General features: G+C 40.5%; 1 protein-coding gene across 3 annotated transcripts in view; it reads left to right on the forward strand.

Annotated features, from left to right (window-relative positions):
- The first annotated feature begins 15885 nt into the window (after positions 1-15885).
- The window catches only part of PRTG (protogenin), a 121713-nt gene continuing 114177 nt past the window's right edge, over positions 15886-23421 (forward strand). For all 3 annotated transcript variants that reach the window (XM_059913235.1, XM_059913237.1, XM_059913236.1), the window contains exons 1-2: positions 15886-16061; positions 18300-18602. In XM_059913235.1, the coding sequence (XP_059769218.1) occupies positions 15968-16061; positions 18300-18602 (397 nt within the window). In that variant the 5' untranslated portion in view covers positions 15886-15967. The remainder of the gene's footprint in view (positions 16062-18299; positions 18603-23421) is intronic.

Below are 23421 nucleotides of genomic sequence, written 5' to 3' on the forward strand. Positions count from 1 at the left end.
TAATTTGTTACACACCAATAGATAACCAATACAGATGTTGATGCCTCAAAGTGGGCTACTGACAAAATAAAAAACTTAAAATGTGAGAGAAATTTGGAGCCAGACAATGGGAAGAACCTTTAAGGACTTTAAGGAGAGCATTAGTAAAAAACTAAAGGGCTCTGAAGAGACTGTCTGTTGAAGCCTGGTGGCCTTTGAGAAAGCTGACACTGAGGTCTTACAGGAAAGTTAGGAAATTGTTATTAGAAACTGGAGGAAAGGTGATCCTTGTTATGCAGTGGCAGAAGTTTTAGCAATGCTGTTGCCTGCGGTAACAGGAAAGTAATAAATGTATCTAAGGAACTAAGTGCTCTAGCTAAATAGGTTTCCAGACTAAGGGTTGCAGGTGCCACTGGTTTCCCTTTGCTACTTCAGGTAAAATGTGAGAGGAGAAGGCAAAGAAAGGACTGTTGAACAGAAAGATTCCAGGAATTATTGGGTTTGAAAATGCCCAGCCTTTCCAGATGATGGCACATTGATACTAAAATTAAGAAAACGGGTTTCCAGAGGAAAATAGAATCCAAGGCATTTGCAGGAAAACATGGTATATACAAAGATGAAGTTCGCTGTAGAATCCTTTGTTAAGACCTCATAAAAATTCAGGATGGTGCCTCAGAGAACCTTTCAGTTTAAAAAAACTGGGCTCCTAAGAAACTTAAGGGTGCTGCCCCTTACCAATGGGATGAGACTTTGGGGGGCCTTGGATGGTGGTGAACATATTTTGCATGTGAGAGAGAAAGGAAACACTGGAGGCCAGGAAGTCAGGCCATGGATAGCCAGCTTGCAAGATGAACTCCCAATTATTCTTGTTTCTTTGTATTCAAGTCTTTGTGTAGTACCATCTTACAGTATGTCAGGGTTAGTCTACATGCCAAATACAATATGGCAGAAGTAATGGTGTGTGACTTTTTCAGCTGGGTCATTAAAGACATGGTCACTTTTGCCTTGTTCTCTTGGATCATTCTGTTGTTAAATCAAAAAGTAAATAAAGGGCTTCCCTGGTGGCGCAGTGGTTGAGAATCTGCCTGCCAATGCAAGGGACACGGGTTCGAGCCCTGGTCTGGGATGATCCCACATGCCGCGGAGCAACTAGGCCCGTGAGCCACAACTACTGAGCCTGCGCGTCTGGAGCCTGTGCTCCGCAACCAGAGAGGCCGCGATAGTGAGAGGCCCGCGCACCGCGATGAAGAGTGGCCCCCGCTTGCTGCAACTGGAGAAAGCCCTCGCACAGAAACGAAGACCCAACACAGCCAAAAATATTAATTAATTAATTAATTTTTTAAAAAAAGTAAATAAAACTAATAGACATGAGGCAATTATTATTTGATGAGCAGAAGGGAAAGAGATTGGATGGCACTAGGTACTGGCTGCAAAAGGAGCAAATGAAAGAAAACAAATATACATTTTAATTATGTAGCAATTTTTTTCCTGGTACTTAAAAATGTCCTAATAGTAGTAATAATAGTAATAATGATAGCTAACATTTTATAATAATGATAGCTAATATTTGTTGAGTGTTTATTATGTTCTAGGAATTGTACATACATTCTCTTACTAATGCTTGCAACCCTAAAAGATAAATACTACTACTATCCCTATTTTACTGACCAAGACAGCTCAGGTTCAGAAAGGTTAAGGAATGTAACCATGTCACCCGGCAGGTAAGCATACTGCCCCTGGTAACCATTTTTCCTGTTTGCAGATACCAAAATTTTTTCTCTGACCAGACCATGATGTCTTGTTGACTTCTTACTCTCTGATAGCTTCCCAGGGTATTTGTTGGCTTTCTTTCTGAACTGGGCTATGGCAGAGACTATATGTTCATTAAAACCCATTTCATTTACTCCTGGGAAACCATCTACACTACATCTCCCCACCCACCCCCAGTTAGAAAGATTTGGTCATGGGGTTGAGTTCTGGCCAATGGAAAAATGGGCTGCAATGATGTACCATACTTCCAAAACTGGTCCATAAATACCTTCTGCACAGTCCTCTCTCTCCTTCTCAGTCTGCTGTCCATATGTAGAATCCTCAGCAGAGGATTGTGAAGCCCTATCTGATGGTGGATCCACAGGATGAAGGGATCCTGGGTCCCTGAATGACCATGTGGATCTTCATCCACTAACCAGGAATATTTACACTGGACATAGCATAGCGTGAAATAAACGTTTATTGTGTTAAACTGTGGAGTTTTACAGCAGCTATTGTTCTTTATTATACATAAAACATGGGCCTACCAAAATGGCATGCAGAAACAAAACTTGATCAATTCATATCATAAATTGCTCAGCACCTTCCTTATATGAAGCACCTTCCTGTCTGGTAACAGTTGCTACAAATATCTAACAAATTATTTTAGAGTCAAATTCTTATAACCTAAGGTGACTGTTATATGCAACATCAATATCTAGAAGAGATGCATATAAGTATACCCTACAAATCAGTGAGTAACCGTATTTGTTAGGCCAGGTGGATTTGAAGCTTCCTGGTCATTATAGACATGGAATTGGATACCTGTGCATTGATTCCAATAGTTCACAGGGAGGAAAGCTTGCATCAGATATTTTTCTGACTCTTTATAATACAAGAATCCTCATATTCATTGAGAAAAAAATCTGAGCTCTTTTGGAGTATTAAATGCTTGACTGAACGTGGAGCTCAGTTGCACATTACATATGCAGATATAATATGGTTTACATTTATTGAGCATTTATTTGCTGTGTGCCAGGCACTCTGCCAAGCTGTTTATATGTATTATCTCATTTAGTCTTTGTAACAACTCTGTGATATAGGTACTAATTTTTTTTTTTTTTAAGTAGAGGGAAGGTTTTATTTATTTATTTATTTATTTATTTTTGGCTGTGTTGGGTCTTCATTTCGTGCGAGGGCTTTCTCTAGTTGCGGCAAGCGGGGGCCACTCTTCATTGCAGTGCGCGGGCCTCTCACTATCGCGGCCTCTCTTGTTGCGGGGCACAGGCTCCAGACGTGCAGGCTCAGGAAAAAAAAAAACAACTAGCCACAACTAAAAAAAAAAAAAAATTTTTGTTGTTGTTGTTGTTGTTGTTTTTTATTTGTGGCTAGTTGTTTTTTTTTTTTTTTTCAGTTGTGGCCCCTGCATTGGCAGGCAGATTCTCAACCATCACGCCACCAGGGAAGCCCAGTACTAATTATTATCTACCTATCACAAGCAGGGAAACTGTAGTTCAGGGGATTAAACAACTTGCTCAATATCTGAAGGAAAAAAATTTGAAATCAAGTGGTCAGATTCAAGATTAGAGAATTCACTCTTGATAACTACAATGACTATAAAAATAAAAATGAAAATTTGGAAAGAACTTCACGTATATAGTTAGTTTCAAATCAGGTGAAGTTTAGTAGTTAACATGAACAGTTTTTTTTTTTTTTTGGCCAGTGTAGTCTAAGACTTGGATTTCTGTTGAACTAAAATGAACAAACAAACACAAAAACAACCATTAGGCAGAAACAATTTAGTGAAAGAGACATGAGTTTAATAAAAGTTTTAATTTTTGTTTTGCTCTTATGAGTATTCACCTAATAACTTAGAAAACCATGGATGGTAGTCTTAAACCTAAGAGTGAGGCAAGAAATATATTTCTATTCTCAGAGTGGATGGGAGACAAAAAGGTATTTATTTGGTGGTGAAATCAGAGACTGGCATCGAAAGTGGAGAATTCGTTGCTTAATCCTCTCTCAGCAAGTTGGGGCCTTACAAACCCATTAAGTTAGACCTGTTTATCGCCTTAGAACATAAAGTATAACATTTTGTTTTAATTTCTATGTCTTCTAAAACATTATCCTGGTTCCTCTCAAAAATTACTCATTCTTTGCCTTTTTTCTCTCTTTGGGTTTTCCATTTCCACATCTAATTTATTTATCTCACTTTTTACATTCTTCAACAGACAGACGTTTTTCATTAACCTGTTCTTTTAATTTATCTAGAGCAAAGAAAATGCTAAACTGATCCCTGATCGAAGAAAATCAGACTTCTACCCATCATTTCTTTAAGAAATAGGAAAAAGAAAATGTCAAATGAGTTTTTATTCACTGTTTTGTGATGAAGCTTTTAAAAAATACTACAGAATAGCTGGTAAATATTGTATGAGATCAAGTTTGTGAAAACATTTGGTAAACTATAGAAATTATATAAATGGAAGGCATTATATGGTATTTGTTTTACTTTTTAGAAAAAAACACTTTTGAAATTTCTTTCATATTACAAAAATTTTAAGTTGAGATAAGTTAGTCAAAACTGAAAATAACTGTTCAAAACACAGTTTTCTCTCTAATTTTTTAAGTCACAATCAGAGAATCTTACAAGCTGATGAAAGTCAGTAAAATTGCTTTTTTCTCTTGAGAAATTTGCAACGCAGAAAGAGCCCACTAGTTGTTGGAACGACAGATGAAAAAGAACGCACACTGAATGTAAACTGGTATAGCCACTATGGAAAACATTATGGAGTTTCCTTAAAAAACTAAAAATAGAGTTATCATATGACCTAGAAATTCTACTCCTGAGTATATATTTGGAAAAGACAAAAACTCTAATTCAAAAAGATACATGCACCCCACTGTTCATCGCAGCACTATTTACAATAGCCAAGACATGGAAGCAACCTAAATGTCCATTGATAGGTGAATGGATAAAGAAGATGTGGTAAAGAATGAACTATTGCCATTTGCAGCAACATGATGGACCTAGAGATTATTATACTAAGTGAAATAAACCAGTGAGAGAAAGACAAATATTATATGATATCACTTATTTGTGGAATCTGAAAAAATAATACAAATGAACTTATTTATAAAACAGAAGCAGACTCACAGACATAGAAAACAAACTTGCAGTTACCAAAGGGGAAGGGGGGGATAAATTAGGAGTATGGGATTAACAGATACACACTACGACATATAAAATAAACAACAAGGATTTACTGTGTAGCACCAGGAACTAACTATATTCAATATCTTGTAATAACCTATAATGGAAGAGAATCTGAAAAAGAATATATATGTACATATATGTAACTGAATCACTTTGTTGTACACCTGAAACTAATACCATATTGTAAATCAACTATACTTCAATTAAAAAAAAAAATCCACACCAAGTCACATGATGACATTTCAGAGCACCTTGGATAAAGAGATAATCCTAAAAACATCCAGAGGGAAAAATCAAGCCATATTCAAAGAATTAGGAATCACGATAATTTAAAGGACTCTTCAACACAAAATAATGCCAGAAGACAGTGACTGTCTTTAAAATTTTGAAGAATGATGATTTTCAATTGAGAATTCTGTATCTTGCCACACTGTCAGTCAAGCATGAGAGTGAAACAAAAGCATTTTCAGGGATTCAAGGACTCAAGTAATACCTCCCAAGCACCCTTTCTTGGAGATCTACTACAGGATATACTTTAGCAAAATAAAGGAATAAGCAAGAAAGAAGACATGGGATCCAGGAAACATAACTCCAACTCTGGAGAACTAGATAGGAAAGTCCCAAGACAAGAGCTATACAGCAGCTGATAGAGTCATGAGCCCAGACTGGAGGAGGGAGATGGAGGCTCTGATTGGGGGATGGGGAGGGGTACACAGAACTGCTTGTTCTCATCATGACTCTTTATGTTCATGTGTTACTTTGATAACTTTTAACTTATATCCTGTCTTGGATTATCCTCTCCGCCACTTAAGCACATTCCTCCCCAGCCCAGTACCCCCAGCACTGTTAGAGCACATATCACGGAGCCTTATCAGCATTTGTTTATATGTCTGTCTCCACAGTTATGATGTGAGTTCAATGAGGGTTGGGGCTGTGTCATTTCATCTTGATTTTCTCAGCCTCCAACAGAGTGCCTGAGTATGTGTTTGCCCAATTAAACCAAATACTGATTAAGATAGTTGCCTGTAAGAAATTCCTCAAAAAGAGCATTTTATATTGACATGATAGGATTTCAAATCAGAGAAAAAAGTCTATTTCAAACAATTAACATTCTCCTGACATTAATATTAAACTATCAACAGATGAAATGATTACGTCTACAAAATGCACTAATTCATTCATCGAATAGATATTGTGTCCACTTTATGCCAGAAAATCTTCAGCTTGCTGTAAGCCAGATAAAGTCCTCTAGTGGGAGAGAGAGGAAATAAATACAGCACGAATAAATATATGCAATAATGCTGTGCTAGGAACAGAGAATGACAGTGGGGGAGAATGGGGTTTTCTCTTAGATGGGGTAGCCAGGGAAGTCCTCCTTTTTTCCCTGTTCTTCCTCTGCTTCCCTCCACCCAGTTAGAAAATGGGGCAGCCTCAGAAAACACACAGTGAGATTTTAATCAGGACTCCCCCGAGCTGAGTCAGATTCTTCAAGTAGAGATGGAGAAAAAGAGGGCAGCTCCTCTCTCCTTCCCTCCATTTAAGGTGATAAAACAAAACAACCTTTATGGGACTCAGAAAAGGATTTCTTGCACCCTCAAAGGCTGTGAAGAGGCCACTGTGAAATCTATTAAAAAATTAACACTCCACTAGTACAAGAGCATTGAACTGAAAGCAGGTAGCCAGGGTACCACTCCACATTAGCTGCTGTCATTCAGTGGTAAATGGGATTTGACTGGTATAAATGAGAATATGATTGCTTAGCGGACATCAAGCCTAAGTGAAACTTTAGGAGTCAAGCTTTAAAATTAAAATCTCTTCTAATTCCTGAAACATTCATAATTAAGGGGGATCAATTTTTGTCAGCGCTTGTAGTAAGTCATACCTACCACTCCCAAAATATATAATCATACATTTTCATTTTGGAAAATGAAAACATATCAGACTTTTCAGTCTTCGTTCACAGTTATGTTGTCACTAAAAATGCTACAAGAGGAAGTTGCTCTACATGATAAAGTTAACCTTTATTGGTAGACTATTTTTAAAAAAATAAATATAAGGCAACTGCTAACCTGTTAAGTCATCAGTCATAGTTATTTTAATAAGAAATTTGAATTTGCAGAATATAAATTTTCTGAAAAATGCTAGCCAAAGCAAACAAATTATAATCTATTTGTATGGTTATATATGTTCCTGCATTTATCTACCTTTTCTTCTCTAACTCTTATAGACAAGAGGTCTAGAAAACACCTTGCAGGGATTCAAAAATCTTTAAAAATCTTATACTAACTTTAAAGATTCTATGTCTATAATTACAATTATTAAAACTATTCTCCCCAGTCACCTTCACATAGCATCTATCCCTTGCCAATGATAGCCATACAATCTGCAAACTAGAGAAATATATCTGCACATTTGTTAGCTGAAAGAATGTGTGCTTAGTGTCAAGGACCTACAGGTTTATGAGCTCCTAGATAGAGCTGGTGAACCATTTAGATACAGCCACACAGCAGACGGTAAACAGAAATTACTAAATACCACTGGTACTATTATTTATGGTAGATAGGAGAAGGAGTAACAGTGAACCAATATAGAGTGATGGGCTTGAAATTTCCCATTGATACAAAATGCATTTTCAATGTGACATTAAATACTTACCAATTGATAGAGGTCTTTGAGGGGTTGCTCAAGAAAATTATTGGTTCATAAAGTGTAACTCATTAAATGATGGGCTAGAAGTTGCCACTATATCTCTCTCTTTATGTGGGTCATCAACATTTCCCACGGCAGGGAGTAGAGAGAGCTTGGTGTTTCTCGAAGCTTGAGGCTTGAAACACTGGCCAGGTGAGTTAGGGTGGGGTGGACGCAATTCAGAAGCTTTTAATTGTGAACTACATTCCTTTCCCTACTTCCGCATCAGCCCCACCACGAACATACCAACCACTGACTAGAGACTATCAGCACCACTCCGCTCATCAGGAGACAAAGTGAAAAGCAGTTTATTCCTCCCTTGGAAAATTTGGGGACCCCCTGGTCCACTGTGTGCAAAGCACTTTGCTAGGTGCTATGTAAAGGTGTTGAGGCATGGTGCACTATTTGAGGACAGTCATAAAAGATTTATGAATGTACTAAATAAAAGCTTAGCATGGGTGTGTCTAGAAATGGAGTGCTGAAGTCCCTTTAGACCCCTGGCGTGCCTCTAATGAAGCATGAAGGTGTTGGGGCCAATATCTTAGTACACAGTGTTCCCTCCCACCAGCACCACTTTTCTCTTTTTCTCATCCACCAAACAGAGCATGAGTAAGAACACACACCTCTTTAGTGATTTAGGAGACCTGCAGCAGGCCTGGCTGGAAGATGTGGAATTTCTAAATCCCACAGTTGCGCTGTGAATTTATTCCCCAACTTTTACTTCTTTGGTCTAAACCTTTTTTTCACCTCTTCCGTTACAGATCTCACTTCACAGATCTTCACTACACTTCCCTTCAGCATCCTCAAACTTTCCACTTTCTGATTGTTTTTCTGTCTTCCCCTGAAGTTGTATCAAGCAGAGCTGGACATAGAACTCTTACATGAAGATAAGCTCATTGCTGAAGAGGAGGGAATGATTAACTTTCAGGTGCCAGAAGTTATACTAGGCATCCCACTGCCATGTGTTCATGCACGTGTGTGTTTTGCTTGTTATTTCTTAGATGCATTGCAGTAAAACCCCTGAAATAAAAGTTCAGTTGACGTTAAATCTTGTCTACTATAGATTTTTGAATATGATCAAAGACAAATATGAATCCAATGATAAAGCCACTCTTGGTATGGCTAAGGAAACAAACACAAAGCAATAAAGCATGGATGAGACAAGCCCATCTTTGAATTTTGCATTGTCACTTACTTGTTGTGAGACCCTGAGTAAGTTTTTTAATCTCTCCAAGCCAAGTTTTTTAACCTCTGTAGAATGCATTAGCTATTGCTATGGCTGATGTTATTTTGGCCTCCAAACATTTACCCTGTTGGTTATTCTCTGCCTGCATTCTAGGCCTTGACTCTTAAAATGTGGAATTCAAAGATGACTATAATATGCTAGACCTAGTAGGACCAAAGTGACATATAATGAGACTAAACCTTCCTTGTCCTGGACAATATGCATCTATGAACACAACACAGGTTTGCATTAGCACGACTGCAAACACACGCATTGTTGTCTCAGTTGTGATCAATATCTGCAGGTCATTTTCTCACAAACTGCAGATAAGTCAGTTTTCCCCATGACCAACCCTGACTCCTGTCCATCAAATGCAATTAAATTAACCAAAAAGTACGAGTTTATGTTTATCTCAGTTAAATTCCATGCTCTTTGAAAAACAAGGGAGATGTTTCTCGCCTATCACACAGTCCAGCTGTATCAGTTGTCTAAGGTTTACTGGTCCAAGTAAAGCAGGAAAAAAAAGGTGGTCTCAGGTAGACTGCGGTAGGTGAAGGGAGTGTGCCAGCAAGAACCAGTGAGTTGTGTTATTTCAGAGCTTAAGAAATATGGACAGAAATCTTAGCTAGTAAAAAGGACCTTGTTAGATCTGTCTGTAGTTCTAACCATCAACCTCCAGCTATTACTCCTCTCTCCCTTCTACTTTTCACAGGACACTCAGAGCTCTAAGAACAAGGACTCTGTGTCAAGTAGACTTGCAGGAGAATCATGCTTTTGTCATGTATCTGCTCTGTGAAGCCCACTAAGGCTACTTAGCCTCTGCTCATCTGTAAAATGAGGACAGTAATATTATACCTAGCCTATCTGGTTGTGAGGATTGAGTGAGATAAAATTGCTATAGCACCTGGCACAGGGCACACAGAAAACAGTGCACCACAGGCCACTTGTCCAAAGGGCAGCTTTTGGGGAAATTATGGCCCCCTGGACAAAGTTCAAGCTCCTTAGCATGGCATGAGGCCTCTTTTGACGTGGTACTGCCTCTCTTCCCTCCACTCTCCAATGTGGCCTGTACTCCAGCTGTACTGACCTAGAGCTACAGGTCAGTATCCTGAATATACCTTGATCTTTTGTACTTCAGTGTCATATTCATACCGTTCTATCTGGAAGGCTCACCCCAACCCAGTCCAACTAGAAAACTTCCACTCACCCTCAAGATTCACTGCAGATATCAGCTCCACAGTCAAGCATGTATTAGGAGACAGTTCTTCATGGTTCTCTTGCATTTCTGCACATCTTGAAAGAGAGGCACAAGCTGCACTCTGTGCTGGACTGTCTCTTCAAGGATGTTTGTATAGCAAATAGCCATAGAAGACAGAGATAGTGTCTCCCTCTGGAGCAAAGGACCGGCATGTCTACTACCCATTATAAAAGGTTTGGGTTCCTAAAGCTTAGGGCTCCTCTCCTGTAACACAACCCACTGTGCAGGTGACATCTGGTCCTCTCTGTGCTGCTTAGGGAACTGATGCAAAATTGCTGGTATTCTGGCTACCGTTATTGCTATGTGTAATATACTGCCCTTCATCTCTGACACAGGAGATTTTGTGTCTTCTACCAGCATCCACGAAATGGTGGCAGGATAATTTGTTAGCTTGCAAGCAGGGTAAGATCTGAGACCCGTCATACTTCTTGGTCGCATGTTCCCTCCCTTCCCATGTCATCCCTCTGTAGGAGTGTAAATTGCTCCTTAAATTCCATTCTCAAATTATCGTGAACATTGCAGACTTTATCACAAAATTCAGTATCTGCATCATTTTCTGATAACTGTATCTGCAGTGTTTATCACTGTCTATAACACACTGGATGCTCAGGACTTTGTTGAGTGGATGAATGTGGCTAGCTGTCAGCAGTTCCTCAAGACTCTTCCCGTTGTTGGTGGGCATCCAAGGGGATGCCCAGTGCTCTCGGCCTCAGTTCTAAATGTCCTGTGTTCTCTTCTGCTACAAACACTTGATCACCTCCTTTTTCCTGCCCTGGAATGGCGCATTCAGTTCTGGTGGCTGATGAGTTACTTCTGGCTCCCACTTCCCGACTCTCTTCAGTTTCCTTGTAAATTGTGTACTAGTAACAAATCCTCACTTGAAGAGTCCCCCAGGACCTCTCTTCTGAATTTCCACCTTCCAGAACAACTACCAGGACTGGAAAAAAAATTCTCATTCTATCATGCAACATATTAGTTATGCATCGTGTTACATGCAAATTAAGATGTGTCCACTGCATTCTTTATCCAAGCCAACAGTAATAAATGTAGAATATATATGATCTATATATTCTTAGCAAACATGGGCTTCTGCTTTGTCGTTATCATCACTGCCTTTACTATACATTTACAACCTGCTTTTTAAAAACTGTGGTTAAAAAAAAAACACACAATGTGAATTTACTCTTGACAGTTTTAAGTGTGCAATACAGTATTAACTATATGCACATTATTGTACAACAGATTTCTAGAACTTTTTCACATTGTGTAACAAACTCCATAATCATGGAACCTCAACTCCCCATTTTCTCCTCCCTCTAGCCCCTGGCAACCACCATTCTATTTTCTGTTTCTATGAATTTGATTACCTTAGATACCTCATATTAGTGGAATCACGCATTATTTATCTTTTTGCAATTGACTTAACTTCACTTAGCACAACTCCCTCCAGGTTTATCCATGTTCTAGAATATGACAGGACTTCATTCTTTTTTAGGGCTGAATAATATTTCATCATATGTGTTGTGAGATATATATATATATATTTTCCATTATCCATTCATACGTTGATGAACATTTAGATTGCCTCCACATCTTGGCTATATGAATAATGTTGCAATGAACATGGGTGTGCAAATATCTCTTCAAGATCCTATTTTCAATTATTTTAGATGTATACCCAGAGTGAGATTGCTGGATCGTATTGTAGTTCTGTTTTAATTTTTTGAGGAACCGCCACACTGTTTTCCATAGCAGCCACACCATTTTTCAATCCCATGAAGAGTTCCCACCACTTTTTTTTTCTTTTTTTTTTTTAAACATCTTTATTGAAGTATAATTGCTTTACAATGGTGTGTTAGTTTCTGCTTTATAACAAAGTGAATCAGTTATACATATACATATGTTCTCATATCTCTTCCCTCTTGCATCTCCCTCCCTCCCACCCTCCCCATCCCACCCCTCTAGTCCCACCACTTTTAAAATAATCCATTTCAGAATGTTTCTGATGGCAAATATTAAGCTCATCAGTGAGTGATTACTTTTTTTGTTTTAATTAATTATTTTATTTATTTTTGGCTGCATTGGGTCTTTGTTGCTGCGCGCGGGCTTTCTCTAGTTGCGGCGAGCAGGGGTTATTCTTTGTTGCGGTGCGCGGGCTTCTCATTGCAGTGGTTTCTCTTGTTGTGGAGCACGGGCTCTAGGTGCGTGGACTTCAGTAGTTGTGGTACGTGGGCTCAGTAGTTGTGGCACGTGGGCTCAGTAGTTGTGGCACATGGGCCTAGCTGCTCCACAGCATGTGGGATCTTCCTGGACCAGGGCTCGAACCCATGTCCCCTACATTGGCAGGTGGATTCTTAACCACTGCGCCCGCCACCAGGGAAGTCCCTAGTGAGTGATTTCTTAAATCACTTGAAGATCATAGCATGTGATCCTCATCCAGGGCCTGGCCACCTAACCAACACAGTAGGAGCTCAACTCCAGAAAAAAAAATTGAACAGCTCCAGACTTTTGCTGCGTTTTCTCATTCTCTATGCTTCATAAGCATATACAAATGGTCCTATGATTCCATAGAACCAGATAATGTTTAGAGGCCAGAGGGCTGGAAGATCATTTTGTACAGCTCCATAATTTGGTGGGAGAAGTTATGTCATTTTTCCCTCCGAAAGGCTAGGAGTCTTGAATTTATCTAGAGAAAACTGATTCCTTTTTTTTTTTTTTAAACCTACCATCATCAGATTTCAGTTCTCTTTTAACTATATAGGCTCTACCCTTTTTGGCTTGAAAATAATTGTCCTTGTTTTAGACTATAGAATATAGAATAGCTCTAAGCAAAATAGGGCTTAGGTAGTTGTTTATATCAATGAGATGTTTTCCTTCAAGGGGATAACTTTGGGAGGTTAAACACCTAGGCATTTCTTACCTCTTTCAGGACCAGCTTAGGAACTATTTCAGTAAGTCATTATTGTTACCATCAGTGTAATCACCAAACAGATTAATCAAATTTGACTCTTAAAAACCTGAGTATTGCAAAATTAAACCCACTGTAAAAGGACACAGATTTGGCACTAGTGGGAATATTTACTCACAAAATAATAATAGCAATTATTTATAGAGCTATGCACCAGGTACTTTCCATGCATTCTGTCACAGCACCCCATTGGTATTACACCTATTCCCATTAAACAGATGAGGTTTGAGAGCATAAATAACTTGTCTACATAAGACTGAAATTGGAACTCTAGTCTGTCAGACACTCAAAACTATACTCTTAGCCATTGCAGTGTTACTTACTATACGCAAGGCACTGTAGTGGAATCTGTGGGGCATTGGAGAACTAGGTAACATGTCCTTAGGTAGCTTATGCAGTCTACTACATGACATAAGACAAGTATTATACATGAAAGAAAATGTAACTGTCCAAGAAGACATGTACTGTGTTATTTAAAGAAGTATGCTATAAATTCTGAAGCCGACAGGAATAGGAGTGAAGGGAGGGAGGGATGGAGGGGGAGAGAAAGAGAGGAAGGATGGAAAGAAGGAAGGAAGGAGAAAGAAACAAAAAAGGAAAGAAAAAAAGAAGTTTAAATGTAAAGACATAAAGGATTATACAGTAGAAAGGGCAACAAACAAATCAGAAGGCATGGATTCTGGTTTCTAGTTACTACTTACTAATATGTGACCCAGGGTATACTGTAAATTTTATATACTATGGTATAACTACATCATCAGGGTAAGTTTATTGCTGCCCAACATGGGACAGTAAATATATCAGAAAAGTTTAATCTCATCACATTATATGTATCATATATATCATATATGTTATATTATTTTCACATTAGATGCAGTGCTATGTTCTTCCCCAATACAAGTCAAGGTCCAAAGCCATCTTACGAGAATCAAAGGCTCCTGTGATTAATTGAAATGTTAGAGAAAAGGCAAAGTGGCAGTTTAAAAAAAGTTCTTCCCTTGCTTTTTAGCTTCTCTCTCCCCTCCCCCAGCCTTTATTCTTCTGATTTACTCAAAAAGGAGAGCATAAAAGCATCTTATTAGCAATTCTTATCCAGGAAATATAAGCACTTAGGATCAATTGAAAGGGAACTGGGAGAAGGGGGAGTTAAGAGGGAGAAGAGTGTCATACAATAAAAAAAATCTAGTTTAGTACGCACACAGTTAAGAGTATCACTTTGTGTATATCTGATTTATCAGATGTTTAAAACATCCCTGCAAATGTTTTATTACCTCTAAACATTTTCCCTTTCCATGAACCTTTATTCTGCTGCTTAGAAATACTTGAAATTCATCTAAATTATAAGTCAGCTTTTGGAAGCAATAGAGCCCAGGGTATTACATGCAGTTAAGTTGAAATTGTTAAGTAGACTGATCCCTATTATAGTAAGCTTCCGGGGGAGGTTACTCCCAGATGTGCTAAAACTGTTGATTCCCCCTCCTTTTTTTTTTTTTTTTTTTTCCTCATAAGGAGGATTTCTGGAACATGCTAAAGGCAGCGAGTGTGTTGATGTCCTAGTGACAAAAGCTAGATTTCTGTCAGCTGCTTTCATTAAGGTGAGCTTTTAGCCTGTGCCCTCATCACGGCCATAGATTTAGTTTTGGGTTAGAAAACGCTAATCCACGTGTAAATGCTCTCCATGATCCACACATGTGTAGCAGCCTGATTACATTTTTAATGTACCTTTTAACTCCTCTTGTTATCCTTACTTAATTTTAAGAGACGTGAACAAATTCACATTTGTGTCTTTCCTAGTCAGCTTAACTTCTAACCAGGTAGTATCAACGCCTAGTCCCCCAGACCCAGCTCGGAGAATCTAGAAACCTCGTCTGGCCTCAACTCTCAGCACAGGGCCTTTTAAGTGCACAGTTCTCACGAATTAAAGAACTTTAGGTTGAGAAAGAGATAATAAAACGTCTCCCCAAACGGTAATTGTTCATTTCAGGGCACTCTTCAGAGATGTGTTTAAGCCAGGGCTGCATCTCACGGGGGCAGGGAGGACAGAAACCGTCTCCAAATGTCGGGGCTTATCTCCCGGAGATGCCTCCAGTGTAGCTGACAAATCTCCGAAGTGGGAAATAGTTTTCCCTCCACAGGGCCTCGGCGTGTGAGGGAAGGAGGGGGATGGGCAGGGGCCATCAGGGGAGAAGTCTCCGGCCTTTTCACGTCTCTCAACACCATCCCTCCCTCACCCCGCCTCCTCCTTCCCCGAATCCTAAACAAGCCTGGGGGTGGAGGGGAGTGGTCTGTGGGGTGTGGGGGGGGGGGAAGAGGGGCCCGGGGGCAGGCCGGGCCGGGCCGGCAGGCTCGGCCTTTGTGGCTCTGTCCTCGACGGCGAAGGGGGAGGGGAGCCAGAGGGGGCGGGGAAGCGGGCCGGAGACCCTCAGCCGGGGCTTGACCCCCAGGTGCATTGTCCAGCGGGGCCCGCCCCCTCCCCCCGGGGCCGCGACCCGGCCGCCACTGGGCCCCCTCCCAGCGTCTCCCTCCGCGGCCGCGCCGACCTCGCGGTCCCCAGACCAGGGGCCAGATGTAGAAAGTAGTCCCGAGGCCGGCAGCGGCGGCGCTGTCCACTCCACCGCCCCCGCCCTCTCCAGCCGCCGCCTCACTCCGCCCCCGGGCCGGACGCTCGGGCCCCCCGCCTCCTGCGAGCGGGTGTCCGTGCGCCGGCCTCGCCGCGCCCGAGGAGACCAGCCGCCGGCCGCGCCGTGCCACGCCACGCCGGTGCCCGAGCGGGAAGCCCAGGCTGCGCGCGTCCAGCCGCCGCGCGGAGAGCGCCCGGAGGAGGGAGCCGGCAGGCGGACAGCGGCTGCGGGGCGGCCGGGGAGCATGCCCACCCAGCCCCGCTGAATGGCGCCTTCCCTGCGACCCCTCGCCCGGCCGCGGCCGCCAGGGATGCTGCTCGGCGCGCTCCTGCTCCTGCCGGTCCTCGGCCCCGTTCCAGGTGGGCGCGCTTTCTTCTGCGTCGGTGGGGCGTGAGCGAGCGCGAGTGGGCAGGGGAAGGAGGCAACCGGGTGTGTGTGTGTTGTGGGGGGGGGGGGCGGCGGCGGGTCCTTTGCGGGGGCGCTGACCCCCGGTCTCTGCCCCCTCCCTGCAGCCAGTCGGGAGCTGCCGCTGGAGCGCGAGGTGCCGGCGGGCTCTGCGGGGGCGCGGGCGGCGGTGGGCGCCTCTCGCAGCGCCCGCCCCTCCCCGCTGCGCTCCCCCGGCCGCGCGCTGAGGGCCGGCGCCCGCCGTCCACTCTCGCCCCTTTCTCCTCGCGCCATTGTCCGCGCTCCGGCCGCGTACTCGCCTTCGGGGCCAGCCTGGGCTCCGCGCCGCCCGCCCTCCAGCCGGGGCCGCCGCGGCCGCACGTGGCTTTATTTATATTGTTTCCTTAGTGGCAGCCTCGCGGCGCAGGGGGCGCCGCGTTTCCGCGCGGCTTCCCCTGTTTGCAGTGGGGGCTTCCCCACGTTTTAGGGCGGGGGAGAGAATAGGTGAACTCAGCGCCCAGGTCAGACCCCTAAGTGCCCCCACTTTCCCGGATCCGGATCGAACGAGGAGGAGACGGGAGGGGTGGAATTGGAAAGAGAAGAGGAGTGGAAGTTTTGTGGCCCATTTGTGCCCCGGAGGGGAGGGAGAAGGGTCCCGAAGCTGAGAAGGAAGGTATCTAAGTAGGGTTTATTTCTAACAGCTAGGGATTTGGGGGCAGGGCCTGAGATGTGTGCGAATCTGAAGATCCCTCCAAACTCCAGGTTAGCCTTGCGCAAACTTGGATGAACTAATTTTTCTCTTTTGACGTGTTGCTTTATTCTTAAAGAGTTAAAAATTGTAAAGTGGATGCGGGGTGCGGGGGGCGCGGGGAGAAGAGGTGTTAAGAAGAATGGGTTGTTTTATTTATTTACAGGTTACAAACTCCTGACTTTCGTGGGTTTTTTGTTTTGTTTGTTTGTTTGTTTCCTGGAGGAGTTAGTTTTCTATTAGCAAGAGAAAAGGATCAAAGTCAGATGTGACTCGGAAACACAATGGGCGCCTTCCGGAGTGGTCCTCGCTGCGCGGGGCTATTAGGGTCGCTCGTGTCGCCCTGGGCATCCATTAGGAGAAGTCGGCAGCCAGGGCGTGGGAGCGTGACTAGTGTGTGAGGTTTGGAGGACCTGCCTTGATGAGAAACAGAGATCAGTCCCGGGGATTGGTACTCATGAATTCAAGACAATCAGAAGGAAGATGAAATGCCCTCCGCCCCTAAACCCCTAATACTCTACTCGGCCCCAATCAATATGCAAGACTTAAGCTGACCTTTGCGCTAAATGCAGGAGGTGACAGGGTATTAGTTGGTCATCGGATGCTTTTATCCTGACGGGGACCGGGGACGATGTGTATGCCTAGCATAAAGCCTTTACTCTGCTCTGATAAAAATGTGTATTGGTTGATTAAGCAATCTCCTATCCCTGTTAGACAGTAAGGACCAATTAGTCACGCATTTTTTTCCAACAGTTGGTAGTTCTAAAAAAAAAAAGAAATAGCAGTTTCCTAATCCGATCACCCACTGAGTACAAGCAGTAAGAGTTAGCAACTTTTCAAAGTCAAATGTTTGTCTTTTAAATACCTACCATACTCTGCAGAAATTAAGTAAATGGGTCTCTTTCAAGGAGTAGAGACAGAATCTTTGCTATAAAAGGGCAGATATAAAAGTGCAAACTTGTCATCTGTCACAAAAGATAAACGCACTTCCCAAAGGAGTAGGTACCAAGGGTTTCAAAAACTCTTCAAGGGACAAGGAAATAAACTTGCTTGTTCACAGAGTCGGAGTTTTGCTAATGATTTCTTGTAAAATTAGACTTTTACGACTTACCCTGTTCAAGATCTTTTTGACAAGCTCGTAAAAGTAAGCAAACAGCTTGTGCTCAAGAGTTTTCCTGATGATTTTGAAACTCTAGCAAGGCACTTGAGGACAGAATTCTTGAAAGGGGTAAAAGTTATTGAAATCTTCCCTATGCTTTTTAGTATAAGATGTTGTAAAAAGATTTCTCTGATTTGTTGAGAAGGTTAGCTGAAACTTAGATTGGCTTATTAAGGTGTAAGTTAATTAATATGGTTTGTTAAACTTTGTCTCATTACACTCTGAATATGTGTTTTACAATTGTGTGTTAAGAAATGATTTTACACTTATAATTCTGGGTATGCCTTTCCCCCCTTTTCCTTGTAGGAGTATGGTGCTTTAGCGAACTGTTTTTTATCAAAGAGCCACAGGATATAACTGTCACAAGAAAGGACCCAGTCGTTTTAGATTGCCAGGCTCATGGAGAAGTTCCTATTAAGGTCACTTGGTTGAAAAATGGAGCAAAAGTGTCTGAAAATAAGCGGATCCAGGTTTTGTCCAATGGCTCTTTATACATCAGTGAGGTGGAAGGCAAGCGAGGAGAGCAGTCTGATGAAGGATTTTATCAGTGCTTGGCCATGAACAAACATGGAGCCATTCTTAGTCAAAAAGCTCATCTTACCTTATCAAGTAAGTGCTTAAGTTCTTGATTGTTTGACGTTTTTCACTGCTACATTTTGATGATTTCTCGATTCATTAGCATGCTAACCTGAAAAATCACACAAACATTAAGAATTTTCCTGGAGATAGTAGTTGATGCTAACTAAGGCATGCAGAAGAATCTGAGGAAAAAAAATATATACATTCGAGTGAGTGATTTAGAACAAAAGTCACATTAGGTTTAGAACACCAAAACCTGTAGAGGTGGCTTTGTATAAATTTAAGTGTTTCAAACTGTGAAAAAAGTTGGATGAAAAGTTTGGCCAACACAACAAAAGTTGTTCTAAAATCTCATTTTTGTAAATTAATAATTAAATTTTGAAAATCACAAGCAACTTTTTCTGCTTTGTAGATGACCCTTAAGTGCTAAATCTTTCATATAGCCCAAGCTTCCATTTCTCTGACTGCTTTAAGATCACCCATGTTGCTTTTTAATTGAAAGAGAGGGCATTGGTCAGTAACTCTCAAGCCTTTGAAGTATTCCTAGGCTTTTCCTGCTGGGAGAGAAAGAGATTAAGGCCATTTCCATATTATGCCTAATGGACTTAAACCAGATCTGCCCACTTTTTTCCAGTTGTCATAAAGTTTGCTGTCTAATGATTTCCTTTGTATTAACAACCCAGTCAGATCAACCATTTGTCCAAGTGACCCACTGCTTGGTGGTTGCCCTGGTAACTGTTGAGTGTAAACATGGGCCTAGGATAGTTAGAGAACTCCTTGTTTTCACTGAGGCTTTCCACCTCTTCAGGTGATCAAATACCCAGCACTCAAGATTACAAAAGACAATGTAAATCTTAAGACAAAACAAAACACAGCACAACTGTATCTTAAAAATAGTTTTACAGGCATCCTAGCTACAAGCTTTTGTTAATCCTCAAAAGACAGATTTTGCACTATACCTCCAAATTGATCATTTACAAGATGAACAATAGGAGGAGGGAGCTCTTGAGATAAAGTCATAATCTTTAAGAAATAGTTTCTTCAGGGTCTCCACAGTTGAAATTCAGCTATTGGTGGGGGTTTCCTAGGTGACTTTATTGTAACAGTCCATGGCCATATTCATGCCATCCTCATTTTAGTGATATATTTTATTTGTACAATAATAATTAATAGTGGAAAATAAATTGCAAGCAAAGATATTTTTGTATTGAAAAATGTCAGAAAAGTAGAGATTTCCAATTCTAGTCCCCCTCCCCCAGAATAGTATAAACCTGAGAGACTGTCTGATAAACTTTTTTTTTTTTGCTGTGATCATTGGCCAATAATCATCTTTTTGTGTTGTTGTTGTTGAGTAGTGGTTTTTCAGTACAGTATTGTTTTCAGGATGGTGTGCTTTTTATGCTTATGTCCTGTTCATTTAATTTTTGTCTAATGTAAAATTGTTCTATAGAGTTGTAATTTTTCTACCTTTTTGGGTTTGTGGAATATTGTGTTTTCATATCCAGGAACTGTAACTTGTATTACCTTGCCAGAGAGGAGAGGGGCAGGATGGAAAGGTGGAGGGGGCAGATGGGCTTTGAAAGATGAAGCATTTGTCATGACCACACGGTATTTCCAGGACCTCCTTAGAAGCCTGACAATTCTAAGGCACTCAGAAATACTTTGAAAACACACAGAGCTTTCAGTTTTCATAAATAAAGTCTGAACAGTATTAACATAGTAACAGTGAAACAATGTTAGTATTGGCTTTTTGAGTAGCTTTAGATGTTGTATCTTTATAAAAATCATTAATGACAAATATTTTATTAGATGTGAATCATTTTGAAGGCTTTTGTGGTGAAGTATTCATATTTTAAGTATCAAATTCTTTCCAGTTAAACTATGTAGAACATTGCTTTGCTGTTAAATATCAACTGTAGTATGTTAGTTATAGGAACCACACTTTTCATATGCACACATTTAACTTGGAGGAGGTGCTTTGCTAGGAAATTGCATTCAGTATTATAGATTTAAAATAAATGCATAGTGGGTTTAGATTTTTCTTTAGAAATGAAATTTCTTAGAGATTTGAAATTCACAAAGTTAGTTCTGATATCTGAGAAGCAATGTCCCATGACATTGTAGGCTCAGATGACTTTATCCTGTGTTCAGGGTAAGACGTTATACGTATTAAACAGGAAGAGAATAGGCATTAAGTGGACATTCTGTTTTTGTGGGTTTTTTTTAAAAGGTTAGTTCTCTCCTAGTTAGTGATAGCAGCAGGGTGCAAGTATGTTCTTTTTATTTTCTGCTCAAGGATTTTGTCAGCAAGCATATCTTTTAGTTCTGAAGTGTAATAAGTAAGACAGCACCTGGAAATCTAAAACTTTAATCTGTGCAAGTTTTAGATTTTTAACACAGGCAATCAAGTCTTGGTTTCTAAACTTAGGAACTAGAAGCTGAAAGTTGCACTCTAGGCAAGAATTCCATTATTCATGTGTAAATTAGGAATTCACAGGGTTAAAAGGTTAGAAACTGGCCAGGATGAGGTTTACCCTTGTGATAAAGAGCAGATGACCCTCATTCATTGGCCAAAGCTTTCATGTAGCTCTTCTGCAAAGTTAGTTATTGCCATGAATTGTTCTTGAGGAATGCAGAAATTCAAATGTGAACAGGCCTTTCCTTAAGTGTCACTGTGGAGCCTTATCTCCCAGGCACATCAGAGCTGGCTGTGGGGACAAGGTTCCTCCCCAAAGGCCTGGAGGCTTTGCTTTCCTGTTGTTCATCCAAGCACAAAAGGATTTGTCTAACTTAGTTTTTCTAAGGCATCCCATTTTTAAAGGAAAGTATAGGGTTAAAGTAATATTTAGGTTTTTAAAAAAGTTAATCCTTTTTATTGATAGCCATTTTAGCCATTTTACACTTTCATGTAATGGAATAGAAAGGGGAGTAATGTGGGAGGCTCTTTTTCTAGTTGGATACAATAGCAAGAACAGAATATTAAACCATTTCCCATAAATTTCAGTATTTTTAACAAAATCAAATTTTCACTTTCATAGGGGCTAAGTCTTCACTACATAAATAATCTAATTTAAATATTTTAGGAGTGAGAAGTAATCTATGACATCTTGACATTTCTTGCATTCTAAATGTTGAAGTAAGATAAATTTCATAGGAAAGCATTAGTGTGGTAAAACGGTCTCATATTTCAACAAGTTTAAATTAAGATGAGACATTTGAGAGAAGTAAAGGAGGCGGGTTGTGTTCTGTGATGTGTAAAAGACTGGCCGTAAGCTAGTGATTGAACAGGAAGCTGGTTGTTTATTTCCTTTCCATAAAAGGTGGAAATTGAAGTCTTAGGATAGAGGGAAAGAGAACATAAAGCTGGCTTATATTTGTTGGGTTTTTCAGGACTGTTTGCTTGGGTGCAAAATAATTTTTTAAATGAGCATTTGTAGCTGGAAGACCATAGGAATTATTATAACTTTATGGTGGGTTTTTTTCTCCAAAATTTTGAGATTAGTTTTAGCATCCATAAAATTGTTTTGGGGGGGGGTGTCTATTTCTGTAATTTTATGTAGCAGTAGTCTCCTGTAAAAGGATGATGTAGGTTGTTTTCCATGAATAAAATGTTTATTACTTCAGTTTAAGTTGAGATGAAACTTGAGGTTTTTTGATGAGATTAATGAAAAACTGTTCTGTGAGTGTGGTTCCTAGCTTAAAGAGTAGTACATAAATTATAGCTCAAAGCTGATCTTGAAATGTGAAGTTAAAATATATTGAAAACATTTAGAGTCATGTTCGAAAGAAAAGAGGGTGGGTGGTATATTGAAAAGAGAAAGGTAAGAGCTATGAGACTATTAGCCTAGATTTTGAATTTTATTAATGATCCTGGACCCAAGATGGGCAAGAGTTTGCTTCATTGTCACTTTTTATTGAGATTTGTAGATGCTGTAAAGGACATTGTCTCTTACCTGTGTGCATGTTCACTTCAAATTAAGCTGTTAACAGTTACTTGCCCTAACTTAAGAGTGCTAACACAAAAGTAAAAGTTGTTTGATTTTGGAAAAATAAGACAGACTGAGATATTTAGAGAGACCAATCTGCCAACATTGTAGATAACGTTCAGATGGTGCTTTCTGGGTCTAAGAAAAATCATCTATCTTTAAAGAGAAGGGGGTATGGTTCAAAAGTACATATTTAAATTAAAAATTTACTAGCTTAAAATTGCATAAGTTAAATCCGGGAAGTAAAAGCACATGTAGTTCTACAGGCTTATTTACAATGATACTTGGTTCTTAAAGTCTGTCTACCTGAAAGGTTTATCAGGTACCTGGTGATCACTGGGTAATGGGACCAGTTTTTCCCACTTTGCACTTGATTAGTGAGGATCATTTCTCATCTGCAGAAACCTGTAATGCTATCTCACTGTTTTTCAAAGTTGTTGGATTTTTTATTTTTCAATGAAGCAGCATCCACTGAGGGGTAGAATTATAATTTGCTTTAAGATGTATAAATGTGTTTGTTTATTTTATTTTTGTCCAGCTTCTTAATGGAATTTTGAAAGGGCATTTGGTATGGCCCTCTTGTGTCAACTAGCTCTGATTATTCTAAAGAAAGGCCCTAACTCTCAGCACTTGTTTGCCCAGGCATTTGTTGTCATTGCTCCTGAATTTAACAGCTGGGCCTATTGATGAGGTCCAGAGCAGTTTAAAAGAATAGCAGAAAACAAATCTCTTAAGCAGGGTGTTAGGTTGAAGGAGTATTTCAATTAATAAGTACATGCATTTGAGGTTACTTTTTTGAAAACCCTAATATTCTTGACTACAATTTTGAGAGATGATTTTTATTTCTCCTAGGCAGAGGTGCT

Source organism: Balaenoptera ricei, chromosome 2 (genome assembly GCF_028023285.1).
Source record: "Balaenoptera ricei isolate mBalRic1 chromosome 2, mBalRic1.hap2, whole genome shotgun sequence".
Lineage (NCBI taxonomy): Eukaryota > Metazoa > Chordata > Mammalia > Artiodactyla > Balaenopteridae > Balaenoptera > Balaenoptera ricei.